Source organism: Dermacentor albipictus, chromosome 1, assembly GCF_038994185.2.
Source record: "Dermacentor albipictus isolate Rhodes 1998 colony chromosome 1, USDA_Dalb.pri_finalv2, whole genome shotgun sequence".
Taxonomy (NCBI): Eukaryota; Metazoa; Arthropoda; class Arachnida; order Ixodida; family Ixodidae; genus Dermacentor; species Dermacentor albipictus.
Window position 1 is genome coordinate 200,658,255 of NC_091821.1, and position 15,189 is coordinate 200,673,443.

Below are 15,189 nucleotides of genomic sequence, written 5' to 3' on the forward strand. Positions count from 1 at the left end.
ATGCTCCTCAGAGCAAACCATCGGATTGCAAACAGTCATGTAAATGCTGCTAAGCATGTCATCGATGTATTCACTGTCATCTCACTTCCAAGACAGATGCTGGCAGCCATTGGGATCATGATAGGGATCACTATTGGGGTCATCCATGTGCATCAAGTTAAAATTTTCCAGTGAGGGCTAACTTGAGGATCAAAATAATGAAAATTCTGGCTCTGAAAATAATGGAAGTCTACTGTATATGGATTAAGAACATTCATATGCTGCATAAACGGTGTAAATTTTGTTGAAGTGAACTTAATAGAAAAGTCCCCTCCTTAATTATGTAGAAAAAAAATTGCTGCAGAACCCATCTCATGATGACTGTTGATGGTAATACGTTAGCATTGAATCAATATAGCGATGCAACGTATTGCCACCGTCGAAATGAGTTATGTATGGGGCATGTACTGCAGCGTGATTCATTTTTCGTGCTCTCTGAAGAAGACTCGGTGCCATCTAGCGCCACCGCTGCCCCGAAGCCTGTGCATGGCCAACAAAATGCATGGTGCGCCTGCACATGTGAACGCTGAGGAATGCATTACACGGCAACCAGGTTCCTCTCTCCCACTTCTTTCTTGAAGTGCTGCGCCGTCTAGTGCTACTGCCGACAAGTTTGTGCATGGCCTTCGAGACAAATAGCATGGCTCGCTGAGAATTGTTGCCTCACTTGCCGCACACTCAGTGGCACATACTCAGTGACCCAAGTTGCCGAGAGGCTCAATGAGGAGCGGCACATATCCACTGTATTCATGTGCACCATGAATACACTCGCTAAAGCATTGGTGTGAAAGATGTTTATTGTAATGCGGCACATACCCAGTGGACTTGTGGCGCAGCATGCTAAAGCATCACGTTTCTGTCCTTGAGAAACCCTTGTTATGTGGGTATGATACCGCTCAACACTGGATTAATTTAAGGGATCTTTTTCATCATTGTAGAGCGATACTTTCCCTGTGGCAGATACTTAGTTACCCAAGTTGGTGTCAGAGATTGCTCATTGAAGAGCAGCACGCATCCGCTGGTGCATACTCAATGCTCCAAGTTGTCATCAAAGAGTTTCTTCGAACAGTGGTGCCCACCCAGTCACGCATCAACAGTGACCCATGTTGGCGTGATAGAGCTTTGTTGAAGAGAGGCACGTATGTACACACACGCACATACGCAGTAACCCAAGTTGGTCCAGTGGTTGGCTTCGAACCTTCTTCCCTCAGCACAGTAGCCCAATGCGCTACACATTCGACCAAGGACTACCCAGTGACCCATGTAGGCGGGGAAATGGTTAGGTACAAACACACAAACAAACATAGATAAATAGATAACCATAGGAAAATGCAGGAAGTACCATTTACATTCACCATTTACATTTACCCTAATAATTCTAACACGTTAACAGTTGTATCTTTCTTTTCTTCTTTCCAACAGCTAACCCTGACATTCCTCAACATGCAGTTAGGAGAACGATCTATGGCATTGTCGGCATTATCCACCTGCTTGCAGGTAAGTATTTGCTTCACCATTAATATCCTAGCTATTTTCACAGGGCAGAATTTGCTTAATACAGTTATACAACAATTTCGGCTCCCTGTATGCATTTTAAGGATGCAGGCAATGATTTACTGTGATTCTCATACATGTTTCAGGCCCATACTTGATCGTGATTGTTGAACGCCGAAGAGTTGGTGAGATCAACGGCCAAGTGGTATGGCGAATAAAAGCAACCGAAGCATATTCTTTCACAAGAACATCACTGCACCTTACAGAGAATCAGGCATGAAACTTCTAATAGTTTTTATGTATCTGAACACTATGCAAGAGGGTACAACTGTTGGCTAATTGTTGAAACTTGATGTTGAAAACTAAAATAGTACAGTAGACACACAGCAGCAGAAAAACAGTGCGAGCATGCACAATCTTGTGTAGGTGTTCGTGTTATTTAAAAGCTCTCCAGATGCAAGTTTAGTGCTTGTGGCATCTTGTCTTTAAACTGTCCTGTATCTGTTGCGCTATTATTGCTATAAGAAATACATGGACACTCCAGGCGCATTTCTGCTGTTGCCATTGCCGTGAAGTTCCATATAAAGTCCAAGGGCGATAAAACTGTCGCCGCACACAGTATGCTGTATGTGCGAGTGAAAGCGTGTGAGAGTGAGCTGGCAATCGCAGCTCAATCTTGCGCACACAAGGAAAGAAAGCGGGGAGGAAGTGCCCCGTCTTCCGTGGCTTGGGTGGCTGCGCGTGCCCCCGCCCCCCCCCCCCCCTTCCAGGCTGCTGTATCTTGAAAGCCATCTGCAGCATGGACAGAGTCGGCCGCATGTTGTGTTTCTGCAGCTTAATTTTCATTGATGTGAGACACAGCACTTAGGTCATTTCGCTTGCTGCTGCTTTCTCACTCCAGTGTTTTGACAGCGAGTTTCTGCGGTCATCTAGTGAGATGTGTTCATGCTTGCTTGTGCGCACGTGACACCATACTTGTTAATTTAGTTAGTATGCCTATGTTTACAAGTTGATACAGCTGATAAAACTGTCATCCTTACTTCGTATAGCTGTCCACTAGTTTTCTATCATAATCAATGCTTTGCCTTTCAGGCGAAACTGTGACCTTTCTTTTTTTAATATACAACATCGTGTGGCCCCGTTGTTTTCTGGCACTGATGTGCTTATTGCTTCCCTTTTAAAGGAGTACTTACAGAAAGTTCTTGTCCTTTTATTTCTTTATTGGATAACTTTCGACCCACTAATTGCGCTATGGAGCCTGAATTCCTTAAGGTGTGAGGCCATATTCAGAAGTCAATTTTCTGGCAAAAAGTAGCTTTATTGTTTTTTACATTTTAGGTATTGCCAAACATTCAGAAACATGTTGCAAAAAAGTGTTGCAAGTTAGAACTCAGGTTCTCAAGGCCGGGCGCATGCTCCCACTACCAGCAAATGAGATCAAGATCATCGTCAGACCCAAAGGAGCACTCAATATTACCAAGGTCGGCAGCCCTACAGTGACTGCAGCTATTCTTCAAGCAGCGCAACTTAGCTCAGAAGCCAGTCAAAACGACACAATATGCTCGAACAACCAGCAAAACATCATGGTGATCAGCACGCCCAGCCCGCAAAATGCGGACCGGTACGTAAGAATCAAGTCCATCCAAGTCAACGGGGTAACCCACGAGGTCAGCGCGTACGAGGCCGCCCCAGATAATACCACCAAAGGAGTCATCAGAGGCATCCCTCTCACCGATGACGCCAGACAAGTCGATGCTAACATCATAAATGAGCGTAATCCTCTAGCCCTGGCCGCAAAGCGAATCGGTTCCACCACGACCATCGTCATTGCCTTCGACGGACCTGACGTACCATACATGGTTCGGTATGGCGCAACATTAATCCCATGCTCCCTGTACCGCAAACAGATCGACATCTGTTACCACTGCGGCCGTCTCGGGCACCGCATGGACGTTTGCCCGTTCCCTAATAACAAGATCTGCCGGGGCTGCGGAGCTCGCAACCCAGATCAATATCACCAGTGTACACCCAAGTGCATGTTGTGTGGTGGACCCCACTCTACAGCGGACAAAGCTTGTACTGCCAGATACAAAACGCCGTACATTATACGAAGACGCCTCGGAGAACGCCGAGTAGCACGGCATTCAGCCCTTCAGTCAGAAGATTTCCCCTCCATGGAGACCAAGCACCGGTCCCGGTCCCGCTCCCTCTCCAGACCGAGGTCGGACCGAGGTCGGTCCAGATCAAGATCCACGTCGACTCCAGGAGCCAGATATACCTCAGAAAAGGTGAGCTTCGCAGAAGCCTTGACGGGCGTCTCGCGAGAGGGTCACGTGGAATCCCCCCCACTGCCTAAACCCAACACAGAAAACACAGACATAGAACACCTTAAGAAAGAAAACGCAATTATGCGTGATTTAATCCAAAAGCTTACCCAGGAGGTTCACAGCCTCAAACAACCCAAAACCCAACCCACACCTAACATCCCAGAACCCGCTACCAGCAGCCAAACCGAAGAACTCTCAAGACCAGCCCCAAAAAAGCGAGCCCTCCAAGAAGGAGCTCAGGGCCAAGTACGCTCCGAGGTCAAGGATATGCTCGTGACACTCCAAAGCACGGTGGAAACTTTACAGAATTCTCTAATCGCCCTTATGCACAGAGTCACCACCATGGAAGCTAATATTCAAACCCTTTTCACGCACACCGCTTCCACCGCTCAAACCGTAGCCATGGACACCACAGGAACCGCCGCCACCCTGCCACCTGTGGCATCCACTATCCTTCATCATGGCCCACACAAAAACTGACACAACATTGTGGCAGTGGAACTGCCGAGGCTACCTCCATAAACAACCCGTTCTCCGTCAACACCTCCGTACTACTGCATGTCAACCCGACGTAATCTTGCTCCAGGAAACGCACAATAATCCGGTCAGCCTTCCAGGATATAACTTTCACTGCGAACAACGCTCTGCACGGAGTCTCCACACTCGTTCGAAAAAGAATTACCGCAATCGAACACGACCTGAACGATCGGCGCACCGAACACCTCTTCATTGAGCTCATCCCGCACAGAAAACGAAAGGAAGGAATATTTATCCTCAATATCTACAATACTCCATCTCAACGCCATAGCCGATTTCTAACCCTCTTCAAAAAGGCCCTTAACACCGCAGGCAGCAGCCCCCTTATCATCGGAGGTGACTTCAATCTCCCGCACACAGGATGGGGTTACAGACACAGCTCTGCTGCAGGTCGTAACTTATGGCAAGACTCCCATGATCTCGGGCTTACACTCATTACTGACCCAGCCTTCCCCACTCGCCTCGGCACTTCTACTGAACGAGACACGACGCCAGACCTCACTTTCACCAAAAACGCAGACAACGCCCATTGGCGCAACACCCAACACGACCTCGGGAGTGATCACTCTATCATCGAAATTACTCTCCCACACCTACCAGCCGTTATGAGAAGAACAAGGGACTTTACTTGGACGGACTGGGATGCGTTCCGTAAACGCCGTATAACAGCAACGACGGACACTCCCATTACCGACATAGAATCATGGTCATGCGATCTACTGTCTGATACTAAATCGGCCACCCGCATTATCACAACAGACGCCCCGACTGAGCGCATGGAGAGTAGACTCGCTCACCTTATCGAGGCCAAATCATCCATCCTCTCTAGATGGAAGGGACAACGGCTCAATAGAAGACTCAGACGGAAGGTCGCACTTCTCAACAAGGAAATTGAAGCTCACTGCCGCTTCTAAATCAACAGCAATGGACAGAGCTCTGTCACTCTCTAGACGGGCAACTCCACCACCCCCGATCATGGAAAATCCTCAAACATTTGATTGATAGCACCACCACCCGCTCATATCAACAAGATCGCCTCACCAAGCTTTTATTCACAGAAAGCAAGACGCATGGCCAGGACCACGTTAAGAAGAGCTTATGTCAAAAGTACATCCCATCTGGGCCCACTCAACCTCACGGCCCGTACACAGGGACCTGCAACCCTGCCCTTGATGAAGACTTCAGCGTGGCAGAGATTAATGCTGCCCTACATAAGCTGAACAGCCGTTCGGTGCCAGGCCCAGATGGTGTTACGAATAAAACACTAAGAAATCTAGATGACCCCTCGGTGCAACAACTCACCGAATACATCAACTGCTGGCGCCAGGGATCCATTCCCTCGACATGGAAAACGGCCAAAGTAATTCTCATCCCCAAACCCGGTAAGCCATCTAGCCTCGCCAATCTCCGGCCCATATCGCTAACTTCATGTGTAGGCAAGGTCATGGAGCACGCACTCCTAACCCGTGTAAACACTCACCTCGAAGACACATGCGCTTACCCCCACTCGATAATTGGCTTTAGACAGCATCTTTCCACCCAAGACGCTATGCTCCAACTTCAGCATCAAATCCTAGATGGCAAATCTCATCACACGAAGGCGATCTTGGGCCTCGACCTCGAGCGCGCCTTCGATAATATAAGGCACTCCACCATCCTCGAGCGTATCTCCTTGCTCAACCTTGGAGAATGCACTTACAACTACGTAAGAGACTTTCTATCCAATCGGAAGGCCTTCCTGTCGGTCGGAGACATCCGATCGGAGGAACTCTCCCTCGGCAGCACGGGCACACCGCAAGGCTCTGTCATTTCCCCAATACTGTTTAATCTGGTTATGCTTGGATTAGCACAGGAACTACAAAAACTCGACGGCATTGAACACACCATATACGCCGACGACATTACAATCTGGGCTGCAAAGGGCAGTGACGGCCAAATCGAAACTGCCCTACAAGACGCCATTGACATCGTAGAAAATTATCTTGAAGGCACGGGACTCCGCTGTTCCCCTGAAAAGTCGGAGCTTCTCCTATATCGCCCCACACTCCGTGGACGCCCCCCGCGGGGCTCCACGACTAAACGCCAATACGAGGAAATCGAACTCCACTTGAGGGATGGCAGACCCATACCCGTGGTCCCTTGCATCCGCGTTCTTGGTATGACCATAGAAGCCAACGGAGCTAACTCTACGGCTATCTCAAAGATCCTTCGACAGACCGCCAATACATCCAGACTGCTGAAACGAGTGACCAACCGGCGAGCGGGTATGAAGGAAGAAAGCCTCATCCGCCTTGTCCAATCTTTTATCGTCTGTCACATTACTTACGTTGCGCCCTTTCTCAACTGGTACAAAGCTGAAAAGACTAAACTGGACATCATCATTAGAGGAGCCTATAAGCAGGCCTTAGGACTACCCAACCACACCAGCACGGAACTTCTATTACAATTAGGTATCTATAACACGCTAGACGAGTTAATCGAGGCCCAACGTCGATCTCAACTAGAGCGGCTTACTCTCACGGAAACGGGCCGTAGCATTCTAAACAAGCTTAATATCACCTACCACCGTCAACATGGAGACAAACACCCAATACCACGCGACATTCGGCAATGGATACACGCCGACCCTATTCCGAAAAACATGCACCCAGACTACAACAAAGAACGTAGGAAGGCACGAGCTACTTCCCTCATCAAAGCTTACGCCAACACCGCGGGCGTCACCTTCGTCGACGCAGCTGAATACCAAGATGGACGGCGCTTTGCGGCGGTTACCACAGTAGGCGGCTTGCTCCAACATGCTGCCAGCATCATTACCAAAAATGCCGAGACGGCGGAGGAAGTGGCCATCGCTCTGGCCACTCTTGACCCAGCCTGTCACACTATACTGAGTGATTCTCGCACAGCAGTCAACTACATCAAAGGTCGTATTTCTCATCAATCACTCCGTATCTTACGGCAAGCCCCGCACTCGCCTGAAAATCAAATCACACTCGTCTGGATCCCAGCACACGCCGGCGTTGTCCACCCGCACCTCACCAACCTCAACGAGGTTACACACTCCGTAGCACGAGGACTAGTCAACCGTGCAGGAGACGGTGCAGGTGCACCCGCAGGACGCGACCGCCTTACAAGGTACAATGACCTTGTAAAGTCATTTTACCTTGCAAGAAGAACCTTCCCCACCCCTCACCGCAAGTTAAACAGGGCACAGGCAACCACCCTTCGCCTGTTACAGACGAATACATACCCCTCCCTCACACGCTATCACACTATATACCCCGACATCTACCCGAGCCAGACGTGCAAGGTCTGTCAAACTGAATCGGCAACACTCCCTCACATGCTATGGGAGTGCAAACATCAATACCCAGACCTTAATCCCGTGACCCTCTCGTCGAGATGGCACGCCGCCCTGCGCAGCTCCCATCTCGACGACCAACTCTGGGCGACCCAGCAGGCCTACGAAGCGGCGAAGAGGCAAGACCTCGACGTCCCATCGTGGGAGGCCTAGGCCCAGCCGACTGAACTGCTGGTGCTCATTAAAGTTTACTCTCTCTCTCTCTCTATCTTGATTAGCTTGGGAGCTGCAGCATGTTTTTACACCCTTACCCTGGTATTGTGAAGTCAGTCATTTTTCTTATACGTGACTATTATTCTATTTCATCTTCTTTGATGTCTGTAATGTTAACTAGTATTCTTATACTTGAACAAGTATTATGTCTTTAGAAACTCTGGAAACGGCCACATCGGAGATGCCCCGACACTTAAAGAATGTTTGTTGTTTATTTACTTTATTCTTGTTTTTCAAAAAAAAATTTTGCTCCACATCATCTTAAGCAAAAGAATGATAACATTCTTTGGGATAAATATTTTAAAATGATATTTCGTGCACTCATTGCTCACATATAAATGCATAAAATTAACGAAGATTTAAAAGAGTCGGTGGAAAATTCTTCACATTACAGCTCATTTTTTTTCAAAATATGAAGTCAAATCAGTTAATTTTTTTGCTTCTAGATTTTCAGTGATTACTTATTTAATATGCATAGCATTACATTTATCCTAGTTCATTAGATAGACCACACAAAATTAACTCAACGGCCATGGTCATCGGCCATGTTGCCAGCGCCTCCTCGAAACTTAAACTAGCAAAGCCTAGTTAATCCAGCACTGATTGCACCCAAACCGCAGGACAAGTCATTCCTGGCAAGATTGAAATTGTGGTGTTCTACTGATAAAGATATTCTGCAGCTGCAAAGTTACAGCAAATATGGACACAAGTGCTATCCTGTTGGTATCTCCTCCTTTTATACTTTCTCTAGTTCTTGTGAGGATATTGAAAAAGATTGGTCAGAAGTGCCTCAAGTGTCTTTTCTCACCTGCTCATGTGACTTTCATCACCTTGAGCTTTAATACCCAGTCTTGTTTTATTCTTGTGTGTAGCTTCTGTTGTCACTAGCGTTGTTAATATTTTGCCTTCTGTTTGCAGAATCAGTACAACAAGCAGTACACTGCCATGGTCCAAACTGTGTTGAGCACGCCAAACTTCTACTACTCCACTACTTATGATTTGAGCCACTCCCTGCAAAAACTGTACAATACAACACCTGATTTTCTTCAGATGGGGCTCATGGAAAGAGTAAGTGTGCTATGTGGGCAAGCCAGGTTCAGATTCGTGGTTCTGTAGCTTAGCAGCATGGCTTTCTCCATTGAAATTGAAAGTGTCGTTCAGGCATGGTTGTTCGATTTTGTTTGCCATTCTGATTTGTTCATTTTGGTCTCCTGACGGTTGAGGTTGTCTTCTATTGGTGGCGTTTAATGTATCCAGTTATACTGAGCATGGGATTAGGAAGTGAAGCAGGATAAAGCTTTGGTGTCAAAATAGTATTTTGATGACCTTTCTTGTTTTCTCAGAGATCTTGAGCTTTTCTCAATAAAACAGTTATGCAAAACTGTAGCTAGGATTAGGAGTTATAAATTAAAATCTGAAAACACTGAAAGTATAGTGCCGAATTTATTTTTATGAATTCAGTTTAAAATAAGATAAGTCAGTATTTCAGGATGATTTGAAACAGGAATAAAGGAAATAGAGAATTTTAGTCTAAAATATTGAAATCTTGTATGTATTCTAGCAGGCAAGCAGCACAGCTTTGATGCAGAATCCATACTCATTTAGATGGGTAAAGCTAAAGATGCTGACTGTTGGCTGCTGTCTAAACAGCTATGTTATCGCTATTTGAATGAAGATCTGAGTGGCTCAGGAAGAGTGGAATTTTCATGCTGCGCCTCGGTGCCCTCTTGATATACCGCAGAATAGCATTTTGTTCGCTGCTAGGTAGAGGCAACATTATTGGAGCTACTAGAAGCTCACAAACCAACCTTTTCATGGCAGTAAACTTGTCAGCTGCCCAAGACATTTTTTTTATTGCAATAGCAATTACATTGACACGCCAGGTACATTTCTGCCGTCACCGTGAAGTTCCGTATAAAGTCCAGGGGTGATAAAATCGTCGCTGCGCCATATGCTGTATGTGCGAGGATGAGCCGGCGATCGCAGCGCAATCTCGTGCACGAAGGGAGGAAAGCGGGGAGGAAGTGCGCCGTCTTTCTTTCCGTGCAAGGCTCCAGGGGGGAGGGTAGGGGAGGGAGGGGGTGTGAATTGTACTTCGGGCGGCCCGGATGGTCGTGTGCACCCGCCCAGGCTGCTGTATCTTGAAAGCAATCTGCGACGGGGACAGCGTCTGCCATGCGCTGTGTTTCCACGGCTTAGTTCGCGTTGATGTGAGACGCAGCACGAAGGTCAATTCACTCGCTGCTGCTGCCGCACTTCCTCACTCCACACTGACAGCGAGTTTCAGCGGTAATCGAATGAGATGGGTTCATGTTTGCTTGTGCGTGCATGACACCATGCTTGTTAATTTAGTTAGTATGCCTATGTGTACAAGTTCATACAGCTGATAAAACTGCTATCCTTACTTTATATAGCTGTCCACTAATTTGCTATCAGAATTGAAGCTTTGCCTTTCGGGTGAAACTGCAACTTTTTTTTTTTTTACACAAAATGTCAATTGAAATGCACAATTCACTGTTTCTGTTTGATGTAAATGCAATATTCACTAAATTCCTTTTTCCCCAAAGTTCATAAAAGCCAAGGAAGGTAGTACGTCTGGTGCACAGTGCGATAAGCCTGCCTCAACCCTTAATTTGCAGCTCAACGGCTTTGTTGAGTGTCATGGTCTACTGCCTTCAGGATATCTAATAGCAAAAACACTGACGTGTTGTATGTATGTTCTTGAGACACACCTCTGTGCAGATGAAAAATAAGAGCTTGCTTAACCCATATATGCCTAGTGTCCTACATGTAGTGCACTTCTTTTATTGGCAACAACTCCTTACATTGTTAATAGAAAAGCTTGCGGTTGGCTGTGTGTATCCATAACACCATGTCTCTTCCCTGTGCAACCTTTGTTAGGTGTGCTTGTAATCGTTTCTGCGTAATGACTGCTGCAACATTGTGAATTTTGAGACTTAGAGAAGTGCGCCATCTTTTGGTAAAAAAGTCACCAGTAAAAATTTAAATGTAATTGATTGTTGCAGAGAATGTAGTTACATGTTCATAAGGGGAAAAATTCATATACAGCAGAGTATCGATTGTCTGTATGTATAATTTCGTCACAACATATGAAACAGCAGCATCATATATGTAAGACACTAGGCAGATTGGGTGCGGTTTCGAGAACCTAAAGTAATCAGTTGACCAAACATCCTACCGCAGATAAACGAATGTAACCACGAATTGTTTTGGTCCTTTTTGATCAAGCTATTGCAAACAAAAATCCTCCCCCCTCCCCCCTCAAGGCTGAAGATAATTTTTGACCATGGTGACACTCGTGATGAGGTGCACTCAACAGTAATCATTATTCTGCCTGAAAGCATGCTGCAGTAGTAACAGAGAAGGAAAGCAGTCAATAATATGTTGTGGGCATGAATTATATACCAGCACTTTTGTAAGTGAAGCAGTACGCAAAGCTTTGTAATGCAGTGATGATGACGTGTTTATCGCTGAGCCACCAGTAAAATGTCAAAAAGTATGCAGAAAGTAAGCACAAGCATCACCTGAATATGTTTTCCTAGCGCCTAGTCCTGTGGCAGGCTAATTCATCAAGATAGAACCTGTCTGGAATAATACATTAAAACAATTTTTTGTCGACAATTTTTACTTTTTTTTTCACCTAAAACCAACTGCTATGCCTAATAAAATAATGTGTGCTTGGATTATACATGAGATACGATAAAGAGCTTTCAGGTGCTGTCTTTTCTGTGAGTCTTCCGTAAACTGATACAGTATTAGTGGAACATTGTTGAAAATTATGGGTGCAAGGTTTTGATTGCCGAGTTGATTGTGATTCTGATGCAATTGTCTATTACTGCCAATGCAACAGTACTGCTGCAGTTGCGTTTAACGCTCAAAGTGTGGAACGCAAGCACCTGATAATAAGACATTGGATAGAAAGTTACTTAAACATCGTGGTCAGGAGTTGGCGCTTTTTATAATCACCCGATATAATCTAACAAGGGTGGAGTGTAGACTCTTCACAAAACCATTGCAGTGTTCAGGGTGTCTACCAACCGAGAAAACCGGGAATTCTCAGGGATTTTGAGTAGTCTGGAAAAACTCATGGAAAACTCAGGGAATTTGTGCTTCTATCAGGGAAAATTAGCTGTAATATTATTGAAAGGGTTGAAAGTCGCGGTAGTGTTGGCTTGAGTAACAGACAGGAATCGTAACGAACCGTCTTTGACGCCCTGTCGTCAGCTGGAGGAGTTGCCAGTGTACAGTCAACGACCGACTTTCCGGATTCCCGATAATTTGGACGGCGTCGCGGCACCACCACGTACCCCGTAGAGTCAATGTATCAGAACGTCTGAAATTTCGGACGCAAGAACTCTTCGCCATCCAATTTTCAAAACGTTTGGCGTGACCCCAGGTCTGAAATGGCATTAATCAAAGCCACCACCGCTGCCATTTTGATTACCTCACCGCCTTGAACCGGCGTTCTCGCACGCAGATCCGCTGACAGATCTGCTGGCAGCCGTAGCCACCACTGTGGCAACGCTGGGCCTAGCTGCTTTGACGTTCACTATTAAGCTTCTTGCCTTTCGGTGCCGTGTTTCTTCATTTCTCCGCTGTCAGCAATAATTTTAGCTTCGAAGCTCGGAAAGCATGGCGCATTGCATAATGCTGGTTCCCGAAAGTCAGTTTCGCCTCAGTGCAGCCATGTGACGCAGTGAAGCATTAGCAAAGTATTGCGGTGAAACTTACCAAGTGTAGGAAGGCCCAGGGGCAATTGTCACGGGACACGGTATGTATTCCTTAATTTTACACGTCTGCACCCGCCCTCACCTGTCACAGTAGAAGCACCGATATGCCTATTAAGTGCTCTGACAAGCATTCAGAGCTTTTTCAGACGTGCCTGGGTCGATTTGAGCCCTTAAGGACAGTAAAAGACAAGGATTTATTTTTCCAAACTGCCTGATTTTTCGGAGGCTTTTGCAGCCCCTAGGGGGCCCGAAAAATTGGACGTTGATCGTAAATTGACCAAGAGTATGATTCAGATGGTCCGCGGGGCGAATGCGCGGTGAAAGGAGGACGAGAACAGAAGAGAAAGGACCGACGCATTGAGGAATGAACGGGGAATTAAGTATACGACCGCTTCTTTGAAGGAGCCTGAGCTCAAAAAATAAAGTGTTGGCTAATGCCAAGAGGCAGATGTCCCTCATCCAAACCAAAATAAACTCTTTAAAGCAGTGAAACGCACCACTGAGGCGTCTTGCGCGGGCTGAGAGTATGTCAGGACAGTTGAGGTTGACTTACGAGCTGTTGAGAGAGAATCTCAATTGTGGCAAAGTTTGGGCCTCATACCACTGAGCTTGCTATCAGTTGATAGAAATAGCTCATATTTGAAAATATTTACTTCTGTATGCATCTCCTTTTTATTTGTATTTGAGAATGTCCAACTCGATTTGCTATTTTTTTAATACACTTTATTTGCTGTGCATTTTAATAACCCCTCCCTTCTATTATTTTTTTGAATAACATAAACACTACTGCTTAGTATTCAAAATGGATTAAGTTGTTTTTTTTTTAATTTTTCATATGCTTACTAGAAAGTAACAGCATCGGGCGATATGGTTTCAGCCCGTCTTGACATAAAACATAGTTTTGCATCACTCAGGGACTTTTGCAAAGGCACTCAGGGAAAACCTGGAAACCTAAGGGAATTTGGAAATGTCAGCTTGGCAGACACCCTGAATATACTGCACTGGCATACGAGCAAGATGACATATATTTCGCTACTTGCATGCCTTCTTTGTGTGTGTGAATGTGTTCTAGCACTACAGCGTAGGAAGTGATAAAACTGACCTGCTCCCATTTCAAAAGCCCATGTTAGCCGTATACCAGAAAGCTTATATCTATAAGTCAAAGCATTCAAAGAGCCAACAGTATTTGCTGTAAGCACAAAATTATTTGCCCAGTTGGACAAGATTATGATTCTACACGATAGGCAAACAATCTGCTCCCACTGTCATAAGAAAACTACCGTGCAGTGTGAGAAACGGGACACCAGATGTCGAAATAAATAGGTTAAATGCGATCACTCCAATAATGAGTGCATTTGCCTAGTGTCCTATTGGGGGCAAGGACTTACGGAGTCGCCATCTGTCAGAAGTGCCTCCCTTGCGTAGTATGAGGGATCACGCGGTATGCTCCTTATAGGTTTCGCTTACGGCACTCAATAAAAGCACCACGCGGCAGCCCTCCTGCATATTTATGTAAATACTCTCAAAACGAGAGAAGTTTTTGACTGTCGATGTAATAATCTTGGGCAAACTGAAAGCACAGAATCGTTTAGAGACGCCATCTCTTTACCGAATACTTACAGTGAATGCCACTGCGCACGGTCGCTGCGATGAAGTCTCCCGAACCGACTTCTTGCCTAAAATGTGGGCAAACGCTGAGAATAAACTATGTGAAATATGTTCTTATAGTGGGCTGTCTGTATAAACAAATGGAGCATAACAGAATGAAGCTTCAATGCAGCGATCGCACAGGTTTGCAGCGACCGACTGCGCGTATGCATGTATGTCCACGCACAATGTTTTGCTTTCGCTGTGAGCGCGTTTTCGCACCGTTCCATGAGCTTTAGGCCTCAGCACATGAGCATTTTTAGTACTCTAGCAACCATTGTTGCCTGGACGCTGTCAGAACTGTTCAAAAATAATTTCGTTATAGAGACTTCGACGCCTACAGTGACTGTGATATGCCGTTGCGTTAATTCAATCTTTTGTTCTCTTCTAAATTCTTGGACATTTTGATATTATTTCTCAAGTTGCGTCGCACTGTGTGTTTATCGGTCTTCTCAGCGTGCCATTTCCCTCTGCTTCTTTTTCGTAATCCAGTGCATTAATTCATAACACAAACATGATCATATGCTGTGCCTTTTTTAATGCGCTTCTTACCGCTTCTTTTCCATTCCAGTGAACTTGCCAGAATCTAGTATCAACAAGTTCATAGACCTAATAAAGGGTCATGACATTAGCCGGGCAGCAGGCGCGGGGGAGCGTATCAGTGCGCGTTTTCTGCTACTCACCGAACATTACGCAGACCCGGTGCCGTAGCAGAAATCTTCCTCGCGTGTGTGCTTGCTGCATACCCGAGTTGTAGCCGATGGCTGTCTACCAGTTGTAAGTTTCACCAGCCAAGCTTCACGCAGCTCCTTGCCCTGCG

General features: G+C 46.0%; 1 protein-coding gene across 5 annotated transcripts in view; it reads left to right on the top strand.

Moving 5' to 3' along the window:
- Positions 1-15,189, top strand: part of LOC135903142 (phosphatidylinositol-3-phosphatase SAC1-like) — a 93,314-nt gene that overhangs the window by 21,313 nt on the left and 56,812 nt on the right. For all 5 annotated transcript variants that reach the window (XM_065433543.1, XM_065433547.1, XM_065433544.2 and 2 more), the window contains 3 exons: positions 1,462-1,536; positions 1,680-1,807; positions 8,890-9,039. In XM_065433543.1, the coding sequence (XP_065289615.1) occupies positions 1,462-1,536; positions 1,680-1,807; positions 8,890-9,039 (353 nt within the window). The remainder of the gene's footprint in view (positions 1-1,461; positions 1,537-1,679; positions 1,808-8,889; positions 9,040-15,189) is intronic.